General features: G+C 35.5%; 1 protein-coding gene across 1 annotated transcript in view; it reads right to left on the minus strand.

Annotated features, from left to right (window-relative positions):
* Nucleotides 1–431: 431 nt before the first annotated feature.
* The window catches only part of rdgC (retinal degeneration C), a 61,353-nt gene continuing 35,901 nt past the window's right edge, over nt 432–25,883 (minus strand). The window contains exons 9-15 of the mRNA XM_073085497.1: nt 25,733–25,882; nt 23,509–23,589; nt 11,248–11,433; nt 8,489–8,744; nt 4,597–4,745; nt 3,778–3,880; nt 432–3,546 (exon numbers count right to left, since the gene is read on the minus strand). Coding sequence (XP_072941598.1) covers nt 3,329–3,546; nt 3,778–3,880; nt 4,597–4,745; nt 8,489–8,744; nt 11,248–11,433; nt 23,509–23,589; nt 25,733–25,882 — 1,143 coding nt within the window. The 3' untranslated portion in view covers nt 432–3,328. The remainder of the gene's footprint in view (nt 3,547–3,777; nt 3,881–4,596; nt 4,746–8,488; nt 8,745–11,247; nt 11,434–23,508; nt 23,590–25,732; nt 25,883) is intronic.

Consider the following 25,883-nt stretch of genomic DNA (forward strand, 5'->3'; position numbering starts at 1 on the left):
AAACTCCTTTTACAGTATCACAATTTATTGGACAATATTATAATTTGAAATACAATAAAATAGTAATGGAAAACTTTTATTAATTTATTAAATTTGAAAGCGATATTTAGTAAGTATATTTTATGCTTATAATTAAAATATTAAATTCGTAATAACTACACATAAAGAGTAAAAATTATATTATGAAGCACATTGAAATTACAAGAATATGTGTATGAAGTAGAGCGTCTTTTTCGGTGTTTACTGTACAAGGTGGGACGAAAGTAATTCTTACCAATGGAAAAAAATTTAAACATTTTAAGTAGTATAGTCCGCGCCAAACTGCTAGTCCGCTCTGAAGTTGTTGCGAGCAAGTGTAGTCATACAATTTGCTTGACAATTTGCTTGACGTGATTCATTTCAATATTCAGTAGCATTACCATGAGTTGGCATAGAAACGCCACTATAGAAATTGTAAATAGAAAACTATTGTCATTTTGCTAGTGAATAACATAACTACTATCGTTACGGTATTTCTTGACAACGTCTGTCAAATTAATGACTCATGGGACCGAATTTGTATGGCAATAGATCATAATGACATTCGCTAGCGATTTGATTTCGATAGGTTTTTTACGTATCGAGTTACGCCACTACGGATTTTACTTCTACGAGTAACCACCAGAGGCGCTGTACAATTTTTCATTCATTTATTTTACGCAGTCGCTAGCGAGTAATACTTTTGTAAACTCATGGTAGTGCTACAGAGCGGACTAGCAGTTTTACGCGGACTATACTTCTGCAAACTTTGTAATTGGTAACGGTAGACTCAAATTCGTGAAATATCAGTAACGTACTATACGTTTATCAATATTCTACGTTTTTCAGATGCGTAGCTTTTTGTTCTACAATTCTGTGTCCATTCTATTGTTGTACAACTTATTGGACATTTACATTATGATATTACTTTTGCCCCAACCTGTACTAAAATATTAAACATAAAAATATCATGCACTTTACATATGTATAGTGAATATATGATTAAATATTTTACCGATAATCATATTAATTTATCTATTTAAAATAGTATGAGTGTTTATTTGTGGATGGAGTTAAGCAGAAAAGTAAATACATTTATATAGATTAATATATAAAAGATTTGCTATATTTTTCTCCTGTCTTGAATAGTAAATGTTAAATACGACTTGATATTATGGCAAAATTCTTTGGAATGATTAATAAGTTAAATACAGAGATATGTATAGAACTATTACTAAGAACTAAGATGACTAGAAACACTATCTAGAATACATTTTTACATAGAAATTGAATTTTTTTTAAAGATAATATTTCTAAGTGAGATTCGAAAAATGTTAATGGAGACATTTAGGTTAACTAACATCTAGTTACAAAAGGAACTATACTTTTCATTATGTATACGCATATTATTATGAAATCTGCTGAATCAAAATCGTCATTGTAAAGCACCTACATATCAATAAATTAAGGTTAGTTGGTGTACAATGGTGTTGGGATAAAACCATACGATTGAAATTGTAGACGTAATTCGCAATATTTTCTAAAATTGTCGATTTGTTGTAAGCACGCCACGATGTAATGATTTACGTGTATTTTAAATAGACGGTCAAATTAACCTACAATACATCGTACTGTTTCATGCCAAATTCAATATCACCCCAACTAACCAAAATATTTCAAGTATGACACAAACAAGCGTAGCTTCCGAAATTTTAATGTCATTGTTCCCATTCGTTATGTTTTGTAATAATTAACTTATGATCAAAATCCTTTTACGATCAATCAGTTCTGAGAAAATGTTTCCTAAACCTTCCCTTTGTTGTTGGCACCAATTTACTTAAATAAAATATAAATATCCGTTTAGAACAGTAGCGCTATTAATTGAACGATAATTGGTTCCACAATTGAATTTTCTATTATTAAATAGAATATAAATATTGAAAATCGTTTATCATCTAAATGTACTACACACTGATAAATAATGTCTTATTTTTATTAAATACAATATGCTTTAAGTCCTCTACTCTTATTCCTAACATATTAAGTATTATATGTAAATATATTAGGCTGATGTAAAATGCATTAGAATTATGCCGAAAATGTAAAGGCAATTACACCTGTAGATTTTCCTTAATGGCAGAATTGGTGACAGTAAGAGCTATATTAAAATCGAAATTGAGAAATCTAAAGAGAAAATTTATGAGCTAGAACTATAAACTAGAAATATTTTAAGTTAATATTAAGTCTGATTTATATTGGATACTCACGTCGAAAAAAGGTTTAGGTGTCTGTCTTGCAGATTCATAGTTTTAGTTAATAATTTAAAAAAAGGCATGTCGTAAAGAAAGCAACTAGCAGTGTACCAAATATAAATCCAACCTTATCTTCCGTAACTTTCATATAACATAATTAAAGTACCTACCTTAATAAATAAGCCAAAAAATGCGACCACGCAGAAGAGAAGCCTATCTTGGCAATAACACGTGATTGCCAATAATTTAAAAATAAACTTTGTAATATGACTTTTCTAGCTTTTTGTTCCATTTTGAAAATCCTGTCTAATACGAAAAGTAAATAATAAACAACAGTACAATTTATTGTTCATAGCTGTGGAACGACAGTAGGTACAATTTATTGCTCTAAGCTGTAGCTTATAAGAAGCTAACTCACTTAAATTTCTAAAGCGAATTTGCTCAAACAGTTTTCATAAAATCATTTATTTTCAGATGTCGTTCCAGTAAAGAGATCCGTTAAGTATACATATACACAAGCTTACAAGCAGATTAGGTAGATTTAGGTAGTGGCAAAAGAAGCTGCTGAAAAGCCACATATTTTATTTCATTAATTTAGTTAAGAAAAAAGTGTTTAGTACATAAAAATGTATTACTTTAGTTCGATGTTGAATAAATATACAAGTATCGTACATTTACCAGAGAAACAAATCTGCAATTTCTATTTGTTCTTATTACAAAAGACGCAGGGTTGAAATCGACACAACACTCCACTGTGATTCCAGCTTAACCTATATTATTAAGATGAAATGAAATTCTGGCAGTGAAGTCAGTGTTTATATGTCGCTCTCCAAGAGACCTGGTCTGCGGGGCACATCGCTGTCTATGAGCGGGATGTCATCCGTCAGTCGCGAGCCACTCGCTACACTCTCGCCCATCGGATGGGGCTTCTTACCATTCGCTTTAGTCTTAGCTTTTCCTTCCGTTTTCTCGTCATCGTCCATCCTCAGTAGCTCAACTTTGACATCGGTCTCGTCCTTGTCGACCGCTGTCTTGCTCTGACAGCGGTCGAGCTCCTGTCAAGAGGCCTCTATCTCTAGCAACTCATTCTCCTCCTCGTGCAGATTCTTCTCCGCCAGTCGGAAGCTCTCGAGGAACTCGTTGAGGTCCACCAGCCCGTCCTTGTTGATGTCCATCAGCCGGCATATGTCTACTAGCTGCTCTTGCGTCATCGGGTTCGGCATGTACTTACCCAATAGCTGGCACGCCTCGGAAAATTCTTCCAGTGTTATATAACCTAAGTGTAGTGAAGAAAATTTTCACGTAATTATCTTATTTGAAATTTGTCAACAGGAAAATCTTTATTTGAAATTTTATTTTTATTTAACAAGAATTACCCTTAATTAATCATGAGGTTTAGAAGATTAAAAGTGAAAATTAAGATTAAAATTAGATTATACCTTATAAATATTTATATACAAAAAATAAATATCGTACATTATACCTAAAATTAGTATTTAAGTATTACCTGAGTTATCTTTGTCCAAAATCTTAAATATAGCCTCCAGGCTCCGTTTGTTTTTATAAAGAGTTTCGACAACAGTCTGGTTGTCAGATTTTCGTCCAAATTTCTGTAATAAAATATGAAAGCAAAATGTACACCTGAACGATGAAAAGCTTTTAACTTTGTTGTGCTTATAAAAATGAACGCATTTATACATTAGGTTTATACCATGAGAATAATATACAAAATTACAATTTGTTCTCATACGCGCGTAGGAGTGTGATCACGTGTTTTGTTAAATCTAATTTACATATTATTTCAGGGTTTTAAGACGGTGTCGACACTGACACGTGTATAACAAAATGTTTATTTAATTACATTACAAAAACAGAAACGCACGAAACTAGCCTAAAAAGTTAAGTAACAACGGTCACGGTTAAAAGTTTTACGAGTGATCCCTTGGGGCTAAACGTTCGCGCTTCTCTGCTTAGAAGGACATCGGCAGTCCCAGTTGTTTTCACCGAAAAACAATCTTTAAACCTTACCAACCAGTTATCTTGAGCAGTGAGCAGCTTCCGAAACGGGTTGACCACTAACCACTAGGATACTTTCGAGAATAGGGTTGTGTGACGTTTTGTGAAAAGTTTGTTTTGCTTTTTCGAAATTTAGCATGATCATGAGTTTTTAGATTTCTTCCAATATAGTGAGTAATATGATATATTACGATACTCGCATTGCAGCAGGTTGGTGAAGTATAATGCCGGCCTTTAAGTTTCTAACAGTGGATGAAAAAAACATTACATTCATTCATAAAATAATACAGAATATCGTATAAAAACTTACATTGGTAGACAAATCGAATGTGTCCATGTACCGCACGCGGCGAGTTTCCGGGTCGGTTCGTACAAGCTTGTCCTTCAACATCCTCCACGGAAGACCGAGATGGGTAGTTTCTTCCATCGCGAAACACCAGTCGCTTACACTAATGTAACCTATAATAAAAAAATGTATTATAACCTAAGCACTTTTCATGTCTTAAGAAATGAAATAATAGAAAAATAATTCGCTGCGAAGCTCGCGCTGTGTTCTAATTTAAAGAACGTGGTATTTCAATTTCGACATGTAACTTCTAAGAAGGGACAAAGAATTTTTTGAAAAAACAACGACTACAATTCTTTTCTTTTTCGAATAAAAGTGTTTGAACGAATATTAAACGAACATGCAATCCATCTGATAGTATGTGGTCACTGCCATCATAACACGACCTATGCAAATCTAGTGAGTAATGTCCATGGACTGCTATGGCCACTAAATATTAATCCACATGTGGAAAGCAGGCTTAGTGGCTCTTTCCATTATATAAAAGTAGGAAGCTAAAAGAGTACTTTATTTATTGTTTGCCCAGACAAAAGGTAGGATAGGCTTTTTCTGAAAATATTCAAACAAAATCCGCCGATACTCGTAGTAGTATACTACGAGTATCGGCGCTTGTGTAGAATACAAATCACGCCGATGCAAAACTGAACTCGGTTGAGTCGTTACGTAGCAGCGGTGTAGAGCGATATTAAACGATGGAAAAAACTTGCGAAGTGAGAATCGAACTGATTCACGAGTGGTTCCGTACCACCATGGAATTTTTAACGTATTTGTACGTATTTGTTATTTAACGTATTTAATGTATTTTAATCATAGCAGCTATAGATATATTGTAAATTAGAGTTTTCACAGTAACATACAGTGTGAAAATTCAAAATGTCTACTTATTACGGTTATAATAAACTGGAAACGCAAAAAAATACGGGTTTCTTGTATGCTCTCTTATTTTGAAAAAGTTTATTTTTAATAATACTTACTATTACTAGATGGCTCGACGGACAGACAGACTGCAGAGCTTTTGTAATAAGGCTATATTCCGTTTAAGTGGAAATATACCATCACATTAAAGTTCACATTCACAATATTCCCTAAATCCATCCTGTTTAAACTATATCGAAGTAATTCAACAAAGACTAATCCATGATTATAAGTTATAACCATGTTAATATTGTTAAATCCCTGCTAAGTTGAACATACGTGACACGCATGTTCAGGCCGACTACAATCAACACATAACGCATACACGTAACCGAATCAATACAGGCTTTATTTGCGCTTGGTGAACAACAAAGCAAGTTAAATCGATTTCATACAAAAATATTACATCTTTCCTGAAAGAGGTATGTGGATATAATAATAAAGTTGTCTGTACGTTACATCAACATTGTAGCGCAGATCTAGTTCGAGGAAACATGGAAGAGGCATTAAAACTTTAGTGCTCAGAAGTAGAACATATGATATTATTGTTAAAACTATGTTATAATGTTAAAACTTATGACCTTGCCGTCAGCATTACTGTGTCATCACGGGGTACGGGGTCCTAGAATAGTGTCCGACACATACCTGTGAGATTTTTTTTTGGGAACTCAAACGTGTAGGTTTTCTCAGGATGTTTTCTTTCATCGTTAAAGCAAGTGATATTTATATTACATATTATGAACCTACTAAGAGCCAGAAACCTCGGTCCCCCAGATTGAGAGATTGAATTTAAAACCATTTAGCTATCACTGTTTCATTTGTCATTAAATACAAATAGAACTCATGACCCATTTAATTTTGTATTTAATGACTAGTTCCCACGAGCAGCTGTTAGCCATTTGCAGACTGATATTTTTTTTACATAAAAATCTGTCATCAGCAGACAATAACTAAAGTTATTTAAGGCAACCCATAACATACTGAAGTTTATATTTATGTGTATCTTTCCATTTTCTTGCGTGGGAATTTCGCTTTCACTGGAAGGAAGGAAGAAGTGGGTGTTGTTATATAATACATAAATCCATAAGAAAATATCTTCTTTAATTCCGTAAAAGTGTATTTTTTATTATATATTTTTCTTTATTTAGAAACAATGTTCTGCAGCATGAACGAACTTCGAAAATCTTATAACATTTACCGAATGGATTTCGCGAACCTACGATGACAAATACGAAGTTAAGACTTTCTTAACTTTAATTCAAAAGATTACGGTGACAAATGATCCGAGATTTCAAGTTATCTCTTTGAATGGCAACAGAAAATTACATTATCTCCTTTGAACACTTAGAGAGCGTTTTACAAGAATTATAAGGATTTGGTAATTGCATCCATTCATCAAATGGATGATTCAAATTATTTTCGCAGAAGTGACTTTTTTGACCCCGATTTTTCTTTTTTACTCCTCTCATAAATTAACTTCAACAGTAATAAAAAGAATACGTTCAGAAAAACTGAACTCAAGTAATAAATTATATGAAACATTTATTTTCCATCGTGTAAAGTGCCTCTTTTATAAAATACGTAATCCTGATTTTAAATTGTACTTTAATTAAATTGTATTTGAAGTAGGTAATGAAGGTATTAAAGGGCCAGTATAATTTCACATTTAAGTAAGAAAATTAGGTAATGATTCAAAGGACGATAAATACCTACTTACTTATAAATAGAGATAATAATTATTAGCGCCAGTCTTTTTCATAATATAGAAGTAGAAATGATGGTAAGTAATCAATACCATCCCCAAATAAAAATAGAGTCCTTTCGGAGGACTGCCATGGACGGGTTATATACGGGATAAATATGTCTTCTTTACCACACTGTTCGAACCAGAATATGGGTGCGCTTAAAACTGCTATCATAAGACCGAAATCGACGTTGTGGTGGCGATAAAACGTAACAAAAAAATCTATTAAAAAAAAACAATACGATCAAATTGACAAATAGCTCTCAAGCGACCATAATGAATAGCCCAATTAAGTGACTACACTCGTGTTAATTCGTTTAACGGTCTATTCATAATCATCAAATTCAGATGTAAATTCTCTTTACCAGACTAATTTAAATGCAGGATAATCGTTTAAAATAGGTACTTAATGGAACCAGATGATGCGATTATTTCTCCTCCATATCAACATTAAAGCTCCAGATAAGGCTGAAAAGCCTCATAAAAGTTTATCTTCCTAAATACATTCTTCAAACCACAACACAACGCAATTTAATGCAATGAAAATTAAAGTACTTGGGCAAGCAAACACGAATAGGCGCGAATGCGAATATATAAGTATCCTACTCGGGTGTATTCCGGTACTGGTTACCATGCCTCTGTTCTAAGCGGGGTACTTTTTAGTATAAACGGGTTGTAAAGTCTATATTCGTGTGCAGCATTTACATACTCGACATTGTTCGGCGAGTTACTCTGCAAAATATTCGCGAGTATCTTAATGTTACATCGTGTTTAATTCATGACAGCATTACAGTTGCAACCATAGATAAATATAGATATCTCATCGCCTTGTCATAAGAAAGCCATGTGATAGCTTAAACGGATGACAATTTTGTCAGCTATTTACGCGGAACAATGCCGACATGCGCAGATAAGTGTTGCAAAAACACGAAATTGAAGAATAAGTACTGAGAAATATCATTTCATTCGTAAATGATCTTAAAACTACATTTTTAATATTTTTCAAACACGAAAATAGATGACAGTGACAACTTCAATTGTCAAAACTGTACCCTTACCATGAGTTTACGTTTTTGTATGGGCAAATACGTAAACAATTACCAAAACAGTCATATTTGTCAAAACGTAAAAACTCATGGTAGGGGTACCCGGTACTGGTTACAGAGTGGGTTATCTTTACTAAGTTGCAGCACTCACCGGTCTGTCCGACGTCCATGGTCCGGAAGAAGGCCTCCAGCTGCCTCCTAACAACCACGATCTGGCTGTGCAGCTCGCGCATCGCGGAGGCCTCCACGAGCCCGACGCGCTGGCGGAACGTGAGCCGCCGCGTGCGCGACACCGCCGCCGTGTACTGCACGAACTGCCGCTCCAGGCTGTTGCCGCGCAGCTTCAGGTATGCACCCTTGTTAGACCCCAGCTCGTAGTAGTTCGACGCTGAGAATATTGTTATCACCTGCGGATGTCAGTGCGGTTCCAGCTGTCATTATTCTTTTTTTTATAAGTAGCTTACCCGGTGAACTTCGTTCCGCCTAACAATGAATGTGAAGATGAAGGATTTTAAAATTAATACAAATTATTCAGTTCATTTTTTTTTGTATAATATAGGAGTAGCAGACGAGCATGCAGTCCACCTGATGATAAGTGGTAGAACCCTTTGTGGTTCGACTCCGGCGGCACCACCGCCACACCCATTTCTGCCTAATAACAGCAGTGTTAGGCGCTGCTGTGTTCCGTTTTGAATGGTGTGGTAAGGGAGACAGACTTTTCCGAGGCGTTCCAGCTTAGTCCTCAGGGGTAGCGGCGCATCTGTGGCCGACTTCAGGTAGGAATATCTAATTCTATCTGGGGTTGATTACAGATGTCCATGGACGGCAATAGCCACTTACCATCAGGTGGACTGCATGCTCGTCTGCTACTCCTATATTATAAAATGTCAGTGAAGCGCTACTTCTAGTTCTTACTGCTTACTTCTTTTGCTGTCATTAATAATAACTGATAATATGAATAATGATTTATTTTATAACTAGCTTACCCGAACTTCGTTCTGCCTAACAATTAATGTGCAGATGTAGGATTTTAAAATTAATACAAATTATTCAGTTCATTTTTTTATAATATAGGAGTAGCAGACGAGCATGCAGTCCACCTGATGGTAAGTGGCTACTGCTACCCATGAACATCAGCTGTAATAAACCCCAGATAGGTTAAGATATTCCTACCTGAGATCTGCCACAGATGCGTCGCTACCCCTAAGGACTAAGCTGGAACGTCTCGGAAAAGTATGTCCCCTTCAAATAGGAATACAGCAGAACTTAACGCTGCTGTTATGAGACAGAAATAGGCGTGGCTGTTTTTGCAAATTCTTTTATAAAAAAATTCTAATTGCAACAACTTTTTTACAAGGGCTTGCTAGTGCTAAATGCCATCAGTTTCTGCACTTCTGTTATAACGGATGCCTTACTGCTAAATCCCAAATTATGTTTTCCAGTTATAAGTAATTTTTCCAATCAGATGTTTTATTAACAAACCCATAAAAAAGTATAAAGCGCTAGCTAGATTGTTAAAACCCAAGATACCATTCGTCAACTTACGTCATTCTTCATATGGTAACCATTATACCATTAATATATTCCTGAAATAGATTCCTAATAGATAACAATTTTCACACCTACGGATATCCGTGATTGCAAAGCGCGCTGATTGACATGAGAAAGCACTCTCTGTGATCAGATCAATGATAATATACTCGTACCTACATTAGGAGTATCAAAGTAATTTATTATTTATCTTCTACGCATGGATATAAAAGAATTGTCTGTTATATAACTGCGCCAGACCAATGTCAGATCTTGTAGCAGCGTATCTGATGATAATTCTATATTTTATCTTAAAGATATCCATTAGACACAAAAAACACGTACTGAGTTCAACGTTAGTAATGTCCAACCACGATTAAAAACCCCTAAAGACGTAATAAAATCTTATTAAGCGAAAAAAATACAGAGAGATTTTCATCTGTTCATATTTTTCACAAAAGAAACCTGAAACAGTAGAAGCACGTTTTGCCTTGCGGTTACCAAAACGGGAGTTGCATACTAAACTCCCGTATACCCACTATTTCTAAAGATTTTTCAAGTGTACATGAAGGAAAGTATTTTTTTAGGAACAACTGCTAAGCTGGTTTTAATACTTCCGTTTGAATATTAAAAATGAGAACACGTACAAATAATATTTTAACTGGAGCATAGAATAATACTCGTATTTTCTGAGACTAAGAATAGTGTTTCCATAGATTTCTGATATAAAATTTTCGTTCCGGTTTGTGAAGTTTTTTTCTAATATTTTATATAATCTCCAGTTGTCGTAAAATGATATCGTTAATGAAGTAATCAAATAAACTCAAATAGGTAAAAACTTCTCATACGAGTAGGTAAATCCGTAATTGTGTCGCGTTATATGGACGTGGACTACTTCAGAGTGATTAACTCGAACAGGCACGCTACCGTAATGAGTCCAATAATACTCGTAGATGTACAAGTGTAGAGGTACGGTAAGTACTATTTGATTGACATAATAATAGAAAGTGTCTTATTAAACAATATTAAACGTCTATTTTGTTGTCTTTCTATATGCTGAACCCGTACCATGAGTTTTTACGTTTTGACAAATATGACTGTTTTGGTGTTTGTTTACGTATTTGCCCATACAATTTTCAATCAGCGTCCCTAGCGGATTTTAAAATATAGTGTCAGTAACGTAATATTAAATGTCTAAATTGACAAATGGCGCTTAATGTTTTGTCTCTCTTTTTTGCGAACATGTGAGGTAGACAAAAATACTTGAGCACTTACTTATTATTACGTTTACTCAGTCTACTGAAGCAAACGCAACGGAATAATGGATTGAGTAAACGTAACGTAAAATTGTGGGATGTTTTGTAAACTCATGATACCAACCTTCCCGTTATGTATGATCTCATATCCTCCGGGTTTGCACTCGTGGCTACGCACGAGGAAACTCAGCTTATGATGGCGCAGGAACTCTTCAGTGACGTCCGGGCCGAAGTACGTGCCAGCACCGCGGAGGGTGTTCGGCTCGCAACCGCTTGTGCACTGCGGGTCCGACCATAGGATGTCGAACACCTACAATGATTTCTGAGTAAGAATCACCTCACGTATTCGTCGTTAGCCCATTATTGTCCCCATTACAGTAGCCAAGTGCGGACTGGTAGAATTCCCTTAGCCTTGAGAACTTGTTAAAATTCCAAATCGTATAAATTTCCCCACAATATTTGCATTCAGCGTTAAAGCAAGTTATAATTAAATACTAGCAAATGCATAATTTAGAAATAATAGGCTTGGGATTCGAACCCTCAGAGTGAAAGGTCAAATTTCAAACCACTCAGCTTTTTTATTCCCACACAATAATAATATATCAACCCGGCATCGACTTGAGTCAATCAACTTGGTACGAATGATAGCACGTGGTGAGAATTACATTTACTCCCTTTCGATATTATTTTTTTACGGACCAATTCAAACTGCCTTTATGCTACCTATATTCAATGTACTAAACGTATAAGTTACTTACAATAATTTCAGAGTTTCAGTAGCAATGCTAAACTAACATATCCGTATCGCTAAACTAGTTAGCTGTTTGGGAGTTAGCTAGTGAATCTGATATGAATAGTTCGGAAATCTAATGTATAATGTAGTGCCTGGGTGCGGCAATTCTCCACTTCTACCGGGACAGAAGTTTACGTCTACATTTTTTGAAATATACCTATTTATAAAAATTACCACGATTCATAAACAACATTGTAGAAGCGTTAGATGCAGTCACGGCTTACTAGCTAGAAACTCGGTCTTAAAATCAAGTGGTTCAAAGTTCCGAAGGGCCGAAGTTCCCACAACGAGATTTTCTGATTTTTCAAAAGTATGCCCGAATAATATAAAATCTTGCTTAAACGGTGAAAGACTACACGGTGAAGTAACCTACACCCCTGAGTATTTTTATATGGATTCTTAAAGGTGTGAGAACTCGCATCCGCATTTGGCCAACGCGGGGAGTTGCGGCCTAAACCCCTCTCACTCTGAGAGAAGAACCGTTCCAAGAATTGTGATGGTAATAGGCTAATGGTGAAGCATGAGCTGGGACATCTTTCCTGTATCTTCTTTAGTTTAGTTTCTTATATAGGTAAATATAGCAAGAAAACAATTACTGCTACTTATAGTTAACTACAAATGTGTTCCTATTGTTACCTCTTAGGATAAAGATGTGTGCAGCGAACACGAAGTTTTCTGACTTTAGATTATTCTAATAAACAAAGCCATAAGCCATAAGTAGGTCTGACTTGCCCATTTTTGCAGATGTCATAAACCTAATGAATCATTTTTATACAAAAAATATATAGTACAGTAATTGAACTGCAACGTAGGCGTCCAATGACAAAGAGCCTCACTAAAGAGCTTTTAAATATACGCGAGAGAGCACTTTAAAAGTCAATTGTTTTTATTGCATTCAATTTTTATGACGTCAATTGTTACGTCTTAACGGAAATAAAACTGGAAGCCTTTAATTAAGTTGAGAGTGGAAGAATTACCACTACAGAATTTTCCGCCATTTTTCTGAATTCCTTTCCAATTCAGTCCGTAAATTCTCATTTGAATTGCACTGGCCTGAATCTCGGTCAAAATATTAAAAATATTAATCTGTTTAAGTCCACTTTTTCCGTTCTTTAAAGTTCAACGTTACGTTCATAATCCAAAGTCAAAACTTTATTTGCTTGTTTTATTCACTTTATCGTACTAGCTACTGCTATACTTTGTCGTAAACAACACGTATAATATTATAATGATATATTTAATGGATTACCACGGCCTAATGACTCCATTAAGGTTAACATTTATCGAGGCCGATATAATATCTATAGCCGAAGGGTTATATTTACTTGGGTACTTAATCGTGGGAAATTTGAGCCTGCACAAATATAACTCTAGTTTAAACAAAACAAGTTTGGACACGATGAAAACATTATCTTATGTTTTGCTTAAGAATTCCACCCCAGTACCTGCGAATGATTGTAATGTTACCTACATTGTTGTAAGCAAATGTCATAATGGATATCATGTTACAAACATCTACTTTCCTTTCATATAAGTGCCTTTTATTTATGTATGATATATTTCCTGTTAAGCTCCGTTCTCTAGAGATTAAACATTGGTACCTCAGTGAATTCTTAACTCGGTCTGGAACTTGCAACAAAGATGCAATCCCAATCCAGTTCCAATTAGACTTTGCGCCAGATGTCTTATTTGCATCAGACGGAATTCACTTAACAAACTTAGCAAGTTAATTATATCTTGCTACGCGTTGTAATTTGAAAATGTTATTGTACAAAATTATTATCTTAAATTCTTATGTTACAAGTCAGGTCTTAGTATGCTTACTTAATGACAACGTTGACGTTAAATACGCAATCAATAAAATTTAAATAAAATAATTTGAATAGACTCTAATGACAGGACATTAATTGTAGTCATTGTGCTAATTAAAAAATAACTACTTTTGTACCTACATGGGTTGTAAAAATTATAATTTGACATATGAAATTAGTATCAAGTAACATAACACCACGACCACTTCGTAAAATGGCTAGTAAATCTGATCCCAATTTTTTAGTCATTGCAAATAGGTAGTTGTTAAACAGCAGTGAATTTTGGAAGAAAAATGTTAATAACAATGAAATTGAACAAGGTCCTCAATCACAAAATCACATCAGTAAAAATCGAAGGGGTTCGATCAGGACTCTGATTGCTTTGTAAAAGATGCCGATGCCAACAGTTCGAATATTATTTAGGAATGCTTTATTATGAAAACGATGGTATTTGCTTCAATTTCCTAGCACCCTCATTAAAAAAAATATATATAAGGAGTTGTACTCCATTCATGTACCTAACGGAGTGATTAAAAATTTAAGTACATTCAACATTGCACCTTGGAATTTTTATGATATAATATAGAGCTTGCAAAGTGCTGTAAGTTTTCGTATTACTTTTTTATTTAAATAAAAAGTTCCTAATATACACTCATAAATTCCACCAACTGTCCAAGAATACAGTACCAAATTTTGAAAAAAGGAACGTTTTATTATTTATGCCTTTGTGCTCGACTGTCTAGATGAACCTAATCAAGAAAATGTCTGAAACGACTTACAAAATAGGACCCTATTTTATCTTGAAATATGTACCGAAATGAACGTTAATTCGAATACAATTTTTAATCACATTTGATTACGTCGCTATTCTAATGTCAGGAAATTAAACAAGAAAGCAAAAATATTTAGAAATAAAATCATCACTGTCTCAAAATTAAAATGTCTACTGCCTATATAACTATTAAAAATGGAACAGAGTTACGACGTCTGAAAAATATCTATTGTACTCTAATAATTATTCTTACACTGATTATGTAGTTGTTGATCTCTCGTAGAGTTATCTCGTATTATTTCATACACTCTGACTTTTCCCTCATATGTTACTGACAAAATCAAACAAGCAGCCTTGTTACACAGGAAATTATTCACAATGTAACGAAAATCTGATTAAACGTTTTAATAACATCCTAATCAAATATCGTGCCGATGTAACAATAACTCTTCCACAACGTAAACTCATTCGAGACGCACAATATTGATCAATCTTCATACAATGCAGTATTTATGTGGAACATTGCATTAAGCTGAACAATACCACACTATTTACAAAATAAAACTTCCAAGAAACCCTCATAATTAAAAATGAAAGCAGCCTTTAACGAAAAGCAATTCCACTGAACCGTAACGAATCAGAACAAGGATTATAACAAATTGAACGAAAAACTTAATTAAAATCAATATCGGTGCAGTGAACGTTCACCATTTGTACGGTAACATAGTAACACGTAGTCACGTAACGTTACGGAACGATTCCTATCTACATAATTAAAGAGCTCCTATCGCAAATGGGTTACCCCCGTAATGTTATAATCCCCACCTACCAGTCATTGTCAGCTAAATAAGTAAGATAGCGCGATAATGTCCCGATACCATTCATCCTGTAGGCTTTCATGTTTTGTGGCATGTAAAACTGTAACCGTTTAGTGTACAAGCTAATAAAACTGTTACTGAATATTCATAAATCTTTGTTACGATTAATTTTGTGCGTATAAAAATTACATGTTTCATAATGATAATAGGACTAATCGGTAATGGTACTAAGTAATAATCAATGGAATACTGATAAGTGATAATAATGCTTTAATTTATGAATATAAATCATTCATTATTATCTATTAGCAGTACGTATTATCATAGCAAAGAAAGAGTAGTAGGTTAGCTAAGGCCTTTCGGCAAGATAATTACCTACTCTTGCAGTGATGCACAGGGTTGTCACTTTTATTTTTATTTAAATACTAACTGACCCGGCAAATGTTTTACTGCCACAGAATATATTTATGAAATATATTTTATATTTACTCACCTTTTAAACCTTCCCTGGACTTCCACAAATTGTTCTAAACTAAAATTAGCCAAATCGGTCCAGCCGTTCTCGAGTTTTAGCGAAACTAACGAACACCAATTGATTTTTATGTATATAGATTATTTTCGTTTTATGACAGCACTTGGGTTTAAATACCGTAATATAATGTAATGTTGTACCAATAATCATAAATGGGTTGTGAATAAAATACGTGTTAAATATAAAATACATATTTAAGTCATTATAAATTGGGCACAGAAAAAAAGTCTTCGATTCTTGAAAGTGCGGAACGCTTTATTGTTCGCGGTTAAAGTAAAATAGATTCTCATCCTTATATACAATTTACGCAAAAAAAAAATACGGAAAAATGGGCAGGGTATTAAAAATAAATTAAGCTTAAATAGCATTTTTGAGTAAGCATTATTTTAGTAGTACGTAGTTTAGTTTTAGTAGTAGTATGTACCTATCTAAACACCTTATTTGACGAGTACTTTTATTTGCTGTCGTGTAACACATTGTATACATTATGTTAGTAAATATATAACTTGTACGAAGTTAACACACCCATAATCACATACGCACACATTGAAACCGTCGGAGGCCGATTTGTATGAAACTGTGCTACTACTCTTTTTTTACTATGGTATTATGTTTGAAATATTTATACGATTTCTTGCAACGATAACCTGAATTACGAATGTATTTTGTTTATTAATCCGTCTATAGGTGATAGGCATGTAGAAAAGAAGGGTTTAGTGGAATTTGAGGAACATTAATAGAAAAAGCCAGAAGAACCGATGAAAATTTAATGACAACGTTTGAAGGAGGAAAGACATAGCAAAAAACAATATACATAAGAACGTATTTAAAAGAAATATACATTAAAACCTTCTGCGCTAAAATAATAATATAAATAAGCAAATAGTGCGTCGCCTACAATATCTGCCTCCTTAGTGCTAGCTAAATAGCACTACAGTCCCGTGGTGATAGTAAGGCGACGCGTGTCACCGGCCTACGCAGTACGCCTGTGCGTGTACGCACATCTACTATTCGAACGCGTCCATCCCTAGCTGGATGGGTCGCACTCACTACTCCGTGACGCCAGTGACCTCTCTCTTGATTAGAATCGGTAAGGATAACGTAATTACCTACCTCAAGGGATCTAGCTTCTTGTGTCCATTTTTGGCGTGGCAGTAAAGTTGGTAAATATTCTTTCAACCAGCGAGCCCAGAACATGTCCGCTAGTCTCTGAGCAACTCGCCATCTTTTTCGTAGACATAAGTCAGAGTCGTCATACTTACCAAACTGCGGGCTAGTAGAAGATGTTCCAATCAAAAAATGATTGGGCGTAAGCGCCTCAGGATAGTAGGGGTCACTCGAAACATGTGTGATGGGTCGACTGTTAACCAAGGCCTCTACCTCAGCTAACAGCGTAGACAAAGTATCTGGGTGAGGTGCGCGTTCCTTTAAAATAACCTTCAGTGAAGTCTTAACTGTTCGAATCATCCGCCCCTAGCTGCTTCCCATCTCAGGAGCACCTGGCGGAATGAAGCGCCAATCCACGCCGCGTACGGCTCCAGCCTCCCGAACTGACACCGTGTCAATCTCGGCTATGCTACGTCTCAGCTCTGTATCGGCGCCTCTAAGGTTGGTTCCGCTGTCTGAAATAATTACCTGAGGCATGCCACGACGTGCTGCCATACGTCGGAGTGCCATTATCGTAGAGTCAGTACTCAAGTCTTCAGTCAGCTCAATATGGATAGCGCGAACAGTGAGGCATGTAAATAACATTACGTAACGTTTAATAACGTTTATTATTGCTTGCTTGTGATGATATTCAACCAACGAGCGTGTAATCCTATGTTGACCATCTAAGATAGTAGGCCGCCGTGCTTGGTGGTTCACACCTGCCACCTTGTCTATACGACCGCCCACTCTTAATATACCTAACTCGTCAATATATGGTGATAACTGCAGCAAGCGGCTATTAAAAGGAAGCGATTTATTCTGCTTCAAATACGACAATTCGGTACCAAAACTATCGCTTTGGCACTTTTGTATCAGCAGCTCCTCTGCCTCCTTCATTAGAGAAATGTCTAAGGTGCACTCTTTTCGCTGACATTTTCTAATGAAAAGCAATATCCTAGCCGTTGCTCGTATTAATGTAATCCAACTCGAAATATTATTTTCGTTAGGCAAAGATAAATTAGAATTACATTCGATTACTGTATAAACAGAACGTTCCTCATCGCGAATTATTTGTTTAAAAAACTCTTTAATATCCCCCATTACAACAATTATATGTTCCCGAAAACGTAACATAATTCCTAATAAAGAATTATATAAATCAGGACCGGTAAGAGGAAAATCATTTTAACAAACGCCTTTTACCTTTCCTTCACAGTCAAATACTAACCTTAGTTTCTCAGATTTATTGGGATTCAGAACCCCAAAATGAGCCAGATACCAAATGTGACTAGCCGAAAGTTCTGACTCATCTAGTTCTCGAGCGTAGCCCTGGTCGAAGAGCTTCCGCACTTCCTTCCGGTATCTCTCCCCATAACTGCTGTCTGCCTGAATTTTTTTCATAATACCTGTAAGCTTGGAACGGGCATAATCATAGGTGTCAGGCATGCAGAATTCATCCTTGACGAAGGGTAAACCTACCTCCCATTGCTTACCTATTTGACGTGCAGTTTCATCTAGTATACGTACCGCTCTCAAATGTGCCGTATTCTCACGTCGTAAGTTCGATACTCCAATGGAATCTAACTCAAAGGATTTTTTAATTAAATCATTAAGTTCATTAATAACTGTTGAATGTTCGCGCACCTCGGAATGAGCGAGATGAAATGTGTGTGCGTTCACGGAAGAGTGAGTGAGACCAAGGCAACCATGAATACACCACCCCAAACGGCATCTCGTAGCATAAGGTTCCTGTTTGTTACCGTGACGAATTTGTAACGGCGCGATTAGAAAATAATTATCTTCCCCTATTAGCAGGCGAGGCACTATGCATTCTTTACAAACAATATCTTTTATAGGTAACAAATGACCACATTTAATATCATTAATAGGTGACAAGTTATGTTTAGGTAAATTTAATTTTTCAACCTGCCTCAAAGTTACATCATAACATTGATTCTCATAAAAGCCACTAATATTAGTACATGTTTTCGGAGCGTCCGATTGAAATACTTCAACACCAAAGGCATCGATAAATTTAATAGAACTACTCTGTGATGACGTAAGACCTAACTCCTGCACTAACCCCTTATCTATCATAGAAATAGAAGCGCCATCATCTAATAAAGCATAAGTACTTACAATACCTTTAGGCCCACGTAAATTTACCTTAACTATTTTAAGTAATACTGTACTTTGCGTAGCGGGGACGAGGGAGTGAGTCACTGTTTCGCCCAATGTTGACGATGGTCCACATTGACCATGTTGTGACGGTGACGGCTCTTCATCCCGCTCCGCAGCTGATGTTGTTTGCGTGGCGCTAGGCTTATTGTAGTGCAACAAGTGATGATGAGGGAGTCCACACTTATTTATATTGCACACGGCAGCGGTGCAACTACTACTTTCGTGTCTATCTAGTAAACAACAATAGCATAGATTATTAGTCTTGACATATCTCCATCTATCTCTCCTCATAGCCCTTTTAAACGCTCGACAGTCTGGTAACAAATGAATAGATTTTTTACAAAAATTACAAAGTTTACAAGGATTCTCAGCCCGCGTGGCCGTAGCAAATACAGGTCGATTGTAGCCACTAAGACGAGGTTTATCTTCAAACCTTTTAATAGGTTGTGTTTCTAAAGATAGAGGCTGTTTTCTAAACTCTCGCACTTGTGATACACCAACAACTGAAACCATCTCAGCCTCCCTCTTCAGAAATGCCGCTAAGAGCTGGAGTTTGGGCATATCGGACGACATTCTTGTGTAAGCGTAATCAGTATATTTGCTTAACAATATATTAGGTAGCTTGTTTAATATCGCTGCTAACAATTCTGGGCTACGAAGATAGTCAAGTTTGTGTAAACTCTGTATGGTTGCAACACAATTACTTATTTTAATTGAAAATGTTATTATGTCGTGTTGATAATTATTTTGTAGCGGTGAGAGCTTCTTAACTTGAGAAATGAGATGTTGAATAATAATATCAGCATTGCCATACCTCAATTGTAATGCCTCCATAATGACATCTGGTGAAGTGTTACCTATGAGCAGCTCCGTTACTGTCTCCCTAGCTTCACCTTTAAGGGCTCTTCTCAGACGCCACAAGTTCTCAGAGTCGCTAAAATGGCATACACGAGTAGATTTCTCGTATGCACTTTTAAAGTGCAACCACTCAATATAGTCACCAGCAAAGCTGGGTAGTTCACGCGGTGTAGATAATCGTGTGAGTAAACGTTCCTCCTGTTGAGTAGATGAAGTTACCATAATGTCCTTCAATGTGTGCGCGAGCTGCAGTATGCTGTCGACAGGAGGGCCCTGAGCCTGTGCACGAATTGGGTATACTGTAGGTATCCGCGCTGCCTCCGTCGCTGTCGCTGCCGCTTGTAGAATAGGCGACTGCTGCACCTCGTTTTGCTCCATCCACTCGTTCACCAGTGATTTACTGCTACAATCATGACCTCGGCTAGCATTCGAACTACATCTTGATGCACGTTTGCTATGTGGCGCATGAATCTCTGATTCGTAATCATTCGCAGCTAAATCATATTCTAGTTTCTTCTCAATTAAGTCTAGTTGGATCTTCGCCTTGGCTTCAGCTGCGGCCAGCACAAGCTGCTTGCGCCTTACGTTTGAAAACGACGTTGCCATAGATAACGCGGACGCCGAGGCGAGATTCTCTCGTTTAACTTCTAATTTTACATCTGATGGCATCGGTAAATTTTGTTGTAAAGGGATTTGTGAGGTTACCATTTCATTTGTACAAACCCTTTGTCTGCTATTACTGTTCCCCGCGGCAACCACATGCTCACTTTCCAAGCGCTCACTAAGTTCCTTTTTATCACCAGGCGGAGTGTGAAACATAGTCGTGGTAAGATTAGGCACGAAGGACCAGTTTTATAGGTGATAGGCATGTAGAAAAGAAGGGTTTAGTGGAATTTGAGGAACATTAATAGAAAAAGCCAGAAGAACCGATGAAAATTTAATGACAACGTTTGAAGGAGGAAAGACATAGCAAAAAACAATATACATAAGAACGTATTTAAAAGAAATATACATTAAAACCTTCTGCGCTAAAATAATAATATAAATAAGCAAATAGTGCGTCGCCTACACCGTCAATCCATTTAGTCTGCAAGTCTGAGTGGTGTGGCAAAGTATAAAATAATGACAAATACATACATACGCTCGAAATATATCACTCTTCTTCTGGTACTGTCGGGTAAAAAAGCAAAACGATAATCTATTTGTAGATCTAGAAACGTATTGTACAATTTCCAATTGTGTATAACTTACGAAATCTAACCACGGCGTATATTTGCACAAAATGCATTTAACTACTTGAAACCAAAACCCATTGTATAAACTTAACGTTTGAAGTATAAGAATTCAAACCATTAGCGGTACTCTAAAGTTACCGCATTTAGTTAAGCTACGAACTAACTCAATCAATTTGCTTGTTTTGGAGCGAGAAACATGAACTGTAGAACGTCTTTAAAATAGTTCCGGTAAATTTAATTTTATTTCAGACGTATACTACATAATTCAGTTATAACTTGAACCGTCCCAGTTGTTTGTGGAAGATGACAATTTTTCTTGTTGAAATGTCTTCCTTCGGGAACAAATAGTTTATAAAGTTGTCACGAAATTCATAGTGACACTCAGCTAGACAGCCTTCCACAAAGTAGAGAAATTATATTAACGCAAGCAATGAAGCTATTTCAATTCCGTTAAAACAGTACAAATAAAAAATAATTAAAATTAAAACTGTTAAATCATATTAGGGGTACAAGCAAGAGAAAATGTTACAAAAATGCAGAATGATTTTTTTCGTTCAAATTAAAGGTTAAAAAACAAAAGAGTTCAGCGACTATTTCATTTTAAACCTTGAATTACGGTGAGTATTTTTCCAAAGCTAGTGGGGAAAAATCCAGTACAAGTTGATAAAGTGGTCGGTCGTGACGATGAAACCTTTTCAGTGGCGGAGGACAAATTTAATTATACCGCCCTGCTACAAGTATTGCCTGTTACATAAGTCTCGTTCAAGTCACACGGTTTTAAATGTACTTGTTAAAACTAATTGTATGTTTTATATGTGTTAGACAACGCTATACACATCATAGTCAATTGCACATCATAAGGATTTTTTAACACGCATTATGCTAAAAAGGCACTGTATTAGGGTAAACATTACTACCATATCACTACTACTAATGCCAAACATATTTGACTAATCACGTATAAACTATATGAAGAAATTAAATTTTCAACATTCAATCAAGGAATTAATAAGAAAACGAAAAACCACGTTCAAAAGACGAAGGAAGTAGGTAAACGGACGAGATAAATGAGATTAAGGAATCGTAAAATGATGCTATAAAGTTATTTAAAGAAGGTTAAGATTTCTCTATTATCTTTCAGAACACTGCATTCAACTTAAATATAGCATATTATTTGTTATATGATACTATTTTACTATTAATGAAAAAATACAAAGAATAAGTACGGTAATATCCAGTATTTAGGACATTTTTAAATGGCTGATTTTCGGATACTAGATACTAGACAGGCAGCAACCGTAATAATGCGAAAAAATAGTCTATGAATATAATATCGCGGGCAATTCCTAATTTAGTGAAGGAAGCTTACCGTCTATTCATCTTAAATATAAATAAAATTACGTTTATTGTTCAAGTGTATCCTCTTATGTCTCCGTAACCCTTGAATATATTGAAGGGTTGGGTCCTTAATACAATCAACGGTTTGAGGCAAGAAATAGGAATATTAAGTACATTTGCATACTAAATATTATCTGTTTTTAACTTTTACATCATATAATACAAAAAATAATTAATGTGTGATCGAGTTCTGAAGAAATAAATTATTATTTTCTCATATTATTATTACACTAGGGAAAGATATTACCTGTCAAGTTGAATTTACTGAGATAAGAATCAACAGATCGTGTCAGTTGGCCTGGGATTGAGGCACGATATCTTCAGATATCATAGATATTAATATCAGACGCTTGTCTCGTTATTGGCCAGGAATATCTTACTTCTTTTAAGAATGTCTGTTAGAGAAGAATTAATAATGGTTTTAATCATACCAAATAAAAGAAAATCAAGGAATAAGATCATAATCTATACATATATATATAGAAAATTTCAGTGCGCGGTGTGTAAGTAATTCCTAAACAACTTAACTGGTATTGATGACGTTTTTTGTATTTACGGGGGGTTACCTGTATGGTTTCGAGCTTGATGGATTTTTTTTTATTTTTTAAGTACCTTATTTTCATATTTGTTTATTTCACACAAACCAACATTCTTATAATTTGATTTTTTTAGTCTCTACAAAAGCGAACTCTATCTTTACAAATTTAGTATCCGATCCGCAAGTTGTTAAGTTCGGCAATTCAGACCCTGTAAGGAACCCACGAATACATTTAAGGCAAAAGTGAAACGGATCAATATCGTAAAGCACATGGTGAAAGATTGATAACGGTTGACTAACCTGTTTCCATTCCACTTTATCTATACCCTCGGCGCCCTGAGCCGCGTTCTCGTTTATCGGAGGTCGCAGGATTGACGCGTACTGTAATTACAATGTATGATTAGATTTCAGTTAAGGTAATGATCTATGGAGTTTCATGCATGGTAATGGAAACATTAACTAAGTACATTATTTTACACTGTAGGCTGTAGGAATATAACAAGGAGAATTGAACCGTATCATTTTTAAATTTGAATTAAAATGATTTTATCTGCCCTTTAACAAGAACCTGAAAAAAGCAGTACTTAATACTAATTAAGTAGTGCTACCTTCAGGTTTAAAAGGTGTGGTAAGGGGAGACTTACACAACGTATTACAACTTAGTCCATAGGGGTAGCAATGCACGTGTGGTCGACCTTACGAAGGAATTTATAACTATAGATGTTCACAGTCCATAGTCACCACTTATCAGATGAATAAGATGCTCCTTTGCTATATTAGGTGTAAAAATCTTAAAAGACTAAAAAGTTATCACAGAGAATATATTAAGGTTTATAACCTGTAACTCTTTCGCGACCTGAATAAAGTTAAAGCTGTATTCATATTTATGTCACGAAAACGTATCATAACTTCATTTATTTCAGCGAGTGACATTTTCTTAAGACGTGATCTACGGGGATCTGACTCATAATAACTTCAAACTCGACATTATATCGATCCAAAAGTAATATTTTAACTACGAGTATCCAACTAGTTGTATTGGTTCACAGCTATTCGATAGGTTCGTATTTTTAGATTTTTCTAGTGCCTATTCAGCTTGCTCTCTTGTATCTAGACTTGTTATTCCATAGCAAATGAATATTGAAACGAAAGGTACAAAAATCAAATTCATATCTACGAATAAATTCTTTGAATGATAAAGAATCGCAAAAATGGATAAAAATTTCGAGTGTATCCGTAGTTTAAAAATCCGATTTTTCCCGCAAAATCCAAATTATATCGCTTTGCCCCTGGGGTAAGGTTTCACTCCCCCGATATCGAGCGTTTGCGTAGGTTATTATATCTTAAAGTAGAATGAGACAGATCCCTCTTTGGACCCTTAAGTGTCTCTTGTCTCGATCTATACAATAAGGTCCTAGAATTAATCACGGTCCTAACTAACGACATTATAGGTATCAAAGGAATACATAGTATAAATAGGAACAGCTTTAATAAGTTCTTTAAAGTCTCCCTTATCAAAATCGCATATCCAGAGCGCTTTTGTATTATTTGATTCAGTTTCAATATTATTTCATAAATTATTCTTACATAATAATAGATTTCTTTAAATTAAGTTAATTTAATGATGGATTCAATTCAAGGAGCGGAAATCGTAGTAATACTTTCTCAAAGTAACTTACGCGTATATTCTATTGCTCATATTCATAGAATTGAACTTTATGGCAGTTCCGACTAAAACCTGAATGTCACAAAGTTGCGCAATTTGTATGAAACAGCCTTAACCCTTATTCACCGCTATTATAAATGGGGGAAGCAGTGGCAAACCACCCTATTATTTATCGCCGGAGAAATGTCGCGTAATCCTTTGTACAATCACAATTCATAGTCACGGAAGACACTATACAAGTGGATTGAGAAATGTGAAGGACACGTTTAACAAAGTTTGCACTTAAATATTATTTTAGCAATAGAATTGCTGAGTCTTATATCTATAGGTATACTTATAAAGTAAATCCTTAAAAATAACATGGTTTTGCTTGTGGGAATGAGTTTAAGTAGGTACCTGTTAGCGAGATTTATTTAAAAAGCCTTTAAATTATGGGTAGGTACTTACACATACACAAAAATATTAAAATTCTTATTGTGGATTCTTATTGTACGTAAAAGTGAACAACCAAAAAATTTCATCTAAAAGTAATAATACGAGTACAATATGAAGTCCAAAATAAGGATTATATATAAAAATGATCCCCTCAACTCAAACAGACTAAACTAACTAACCTAGCTTATATTAGAATGTTTAGGGGATACATATTCCACGACGTTGTATTGATTGATTAATACGAAATCGAGTCGTGTTTTCCTACGATGTTCGTAGTAGATTTCCACGACATGATGGCGCAACGCATCACATTACTACGAGTACGTTGGACACACACAAAATACTTTAAGCAAGTTTTTGCAATGCTGTAAAATAAAAATGACAAATAGTGATCCACCACCACTAGTTTCAAAGAAAAGGTACCTTGTCCCTGTCGAGGCTGCGCACCATGTCGAGGTCGGTGTTGTCGGAGATGCCGCCGTGCACCACGAACACGCGGTTGTTGATGATGGTGCCGAGCGGCAGCCAGCGGTACATGTTCTCTATCAGCTTTAGCAGACGTTCCGCGTTGTGC

This window comes from Epargyreus clarus, unplaced genomic scaffold (genome assembly GCF_041222505.1).
Source record: "Epargyreus clarus isolate Ecla_fem2 unplaced genomic scaffold, WU_Ecla_fem_2.2 ptg000023l, whole genome shotgun sequence".
NCBI classification, from domain to species: Eukaryota; Metazoa; Arthropoda; class Insecta; order Lepidoptera; family Hesperiidae; genus Epargyreus; species Epargyreus clarus.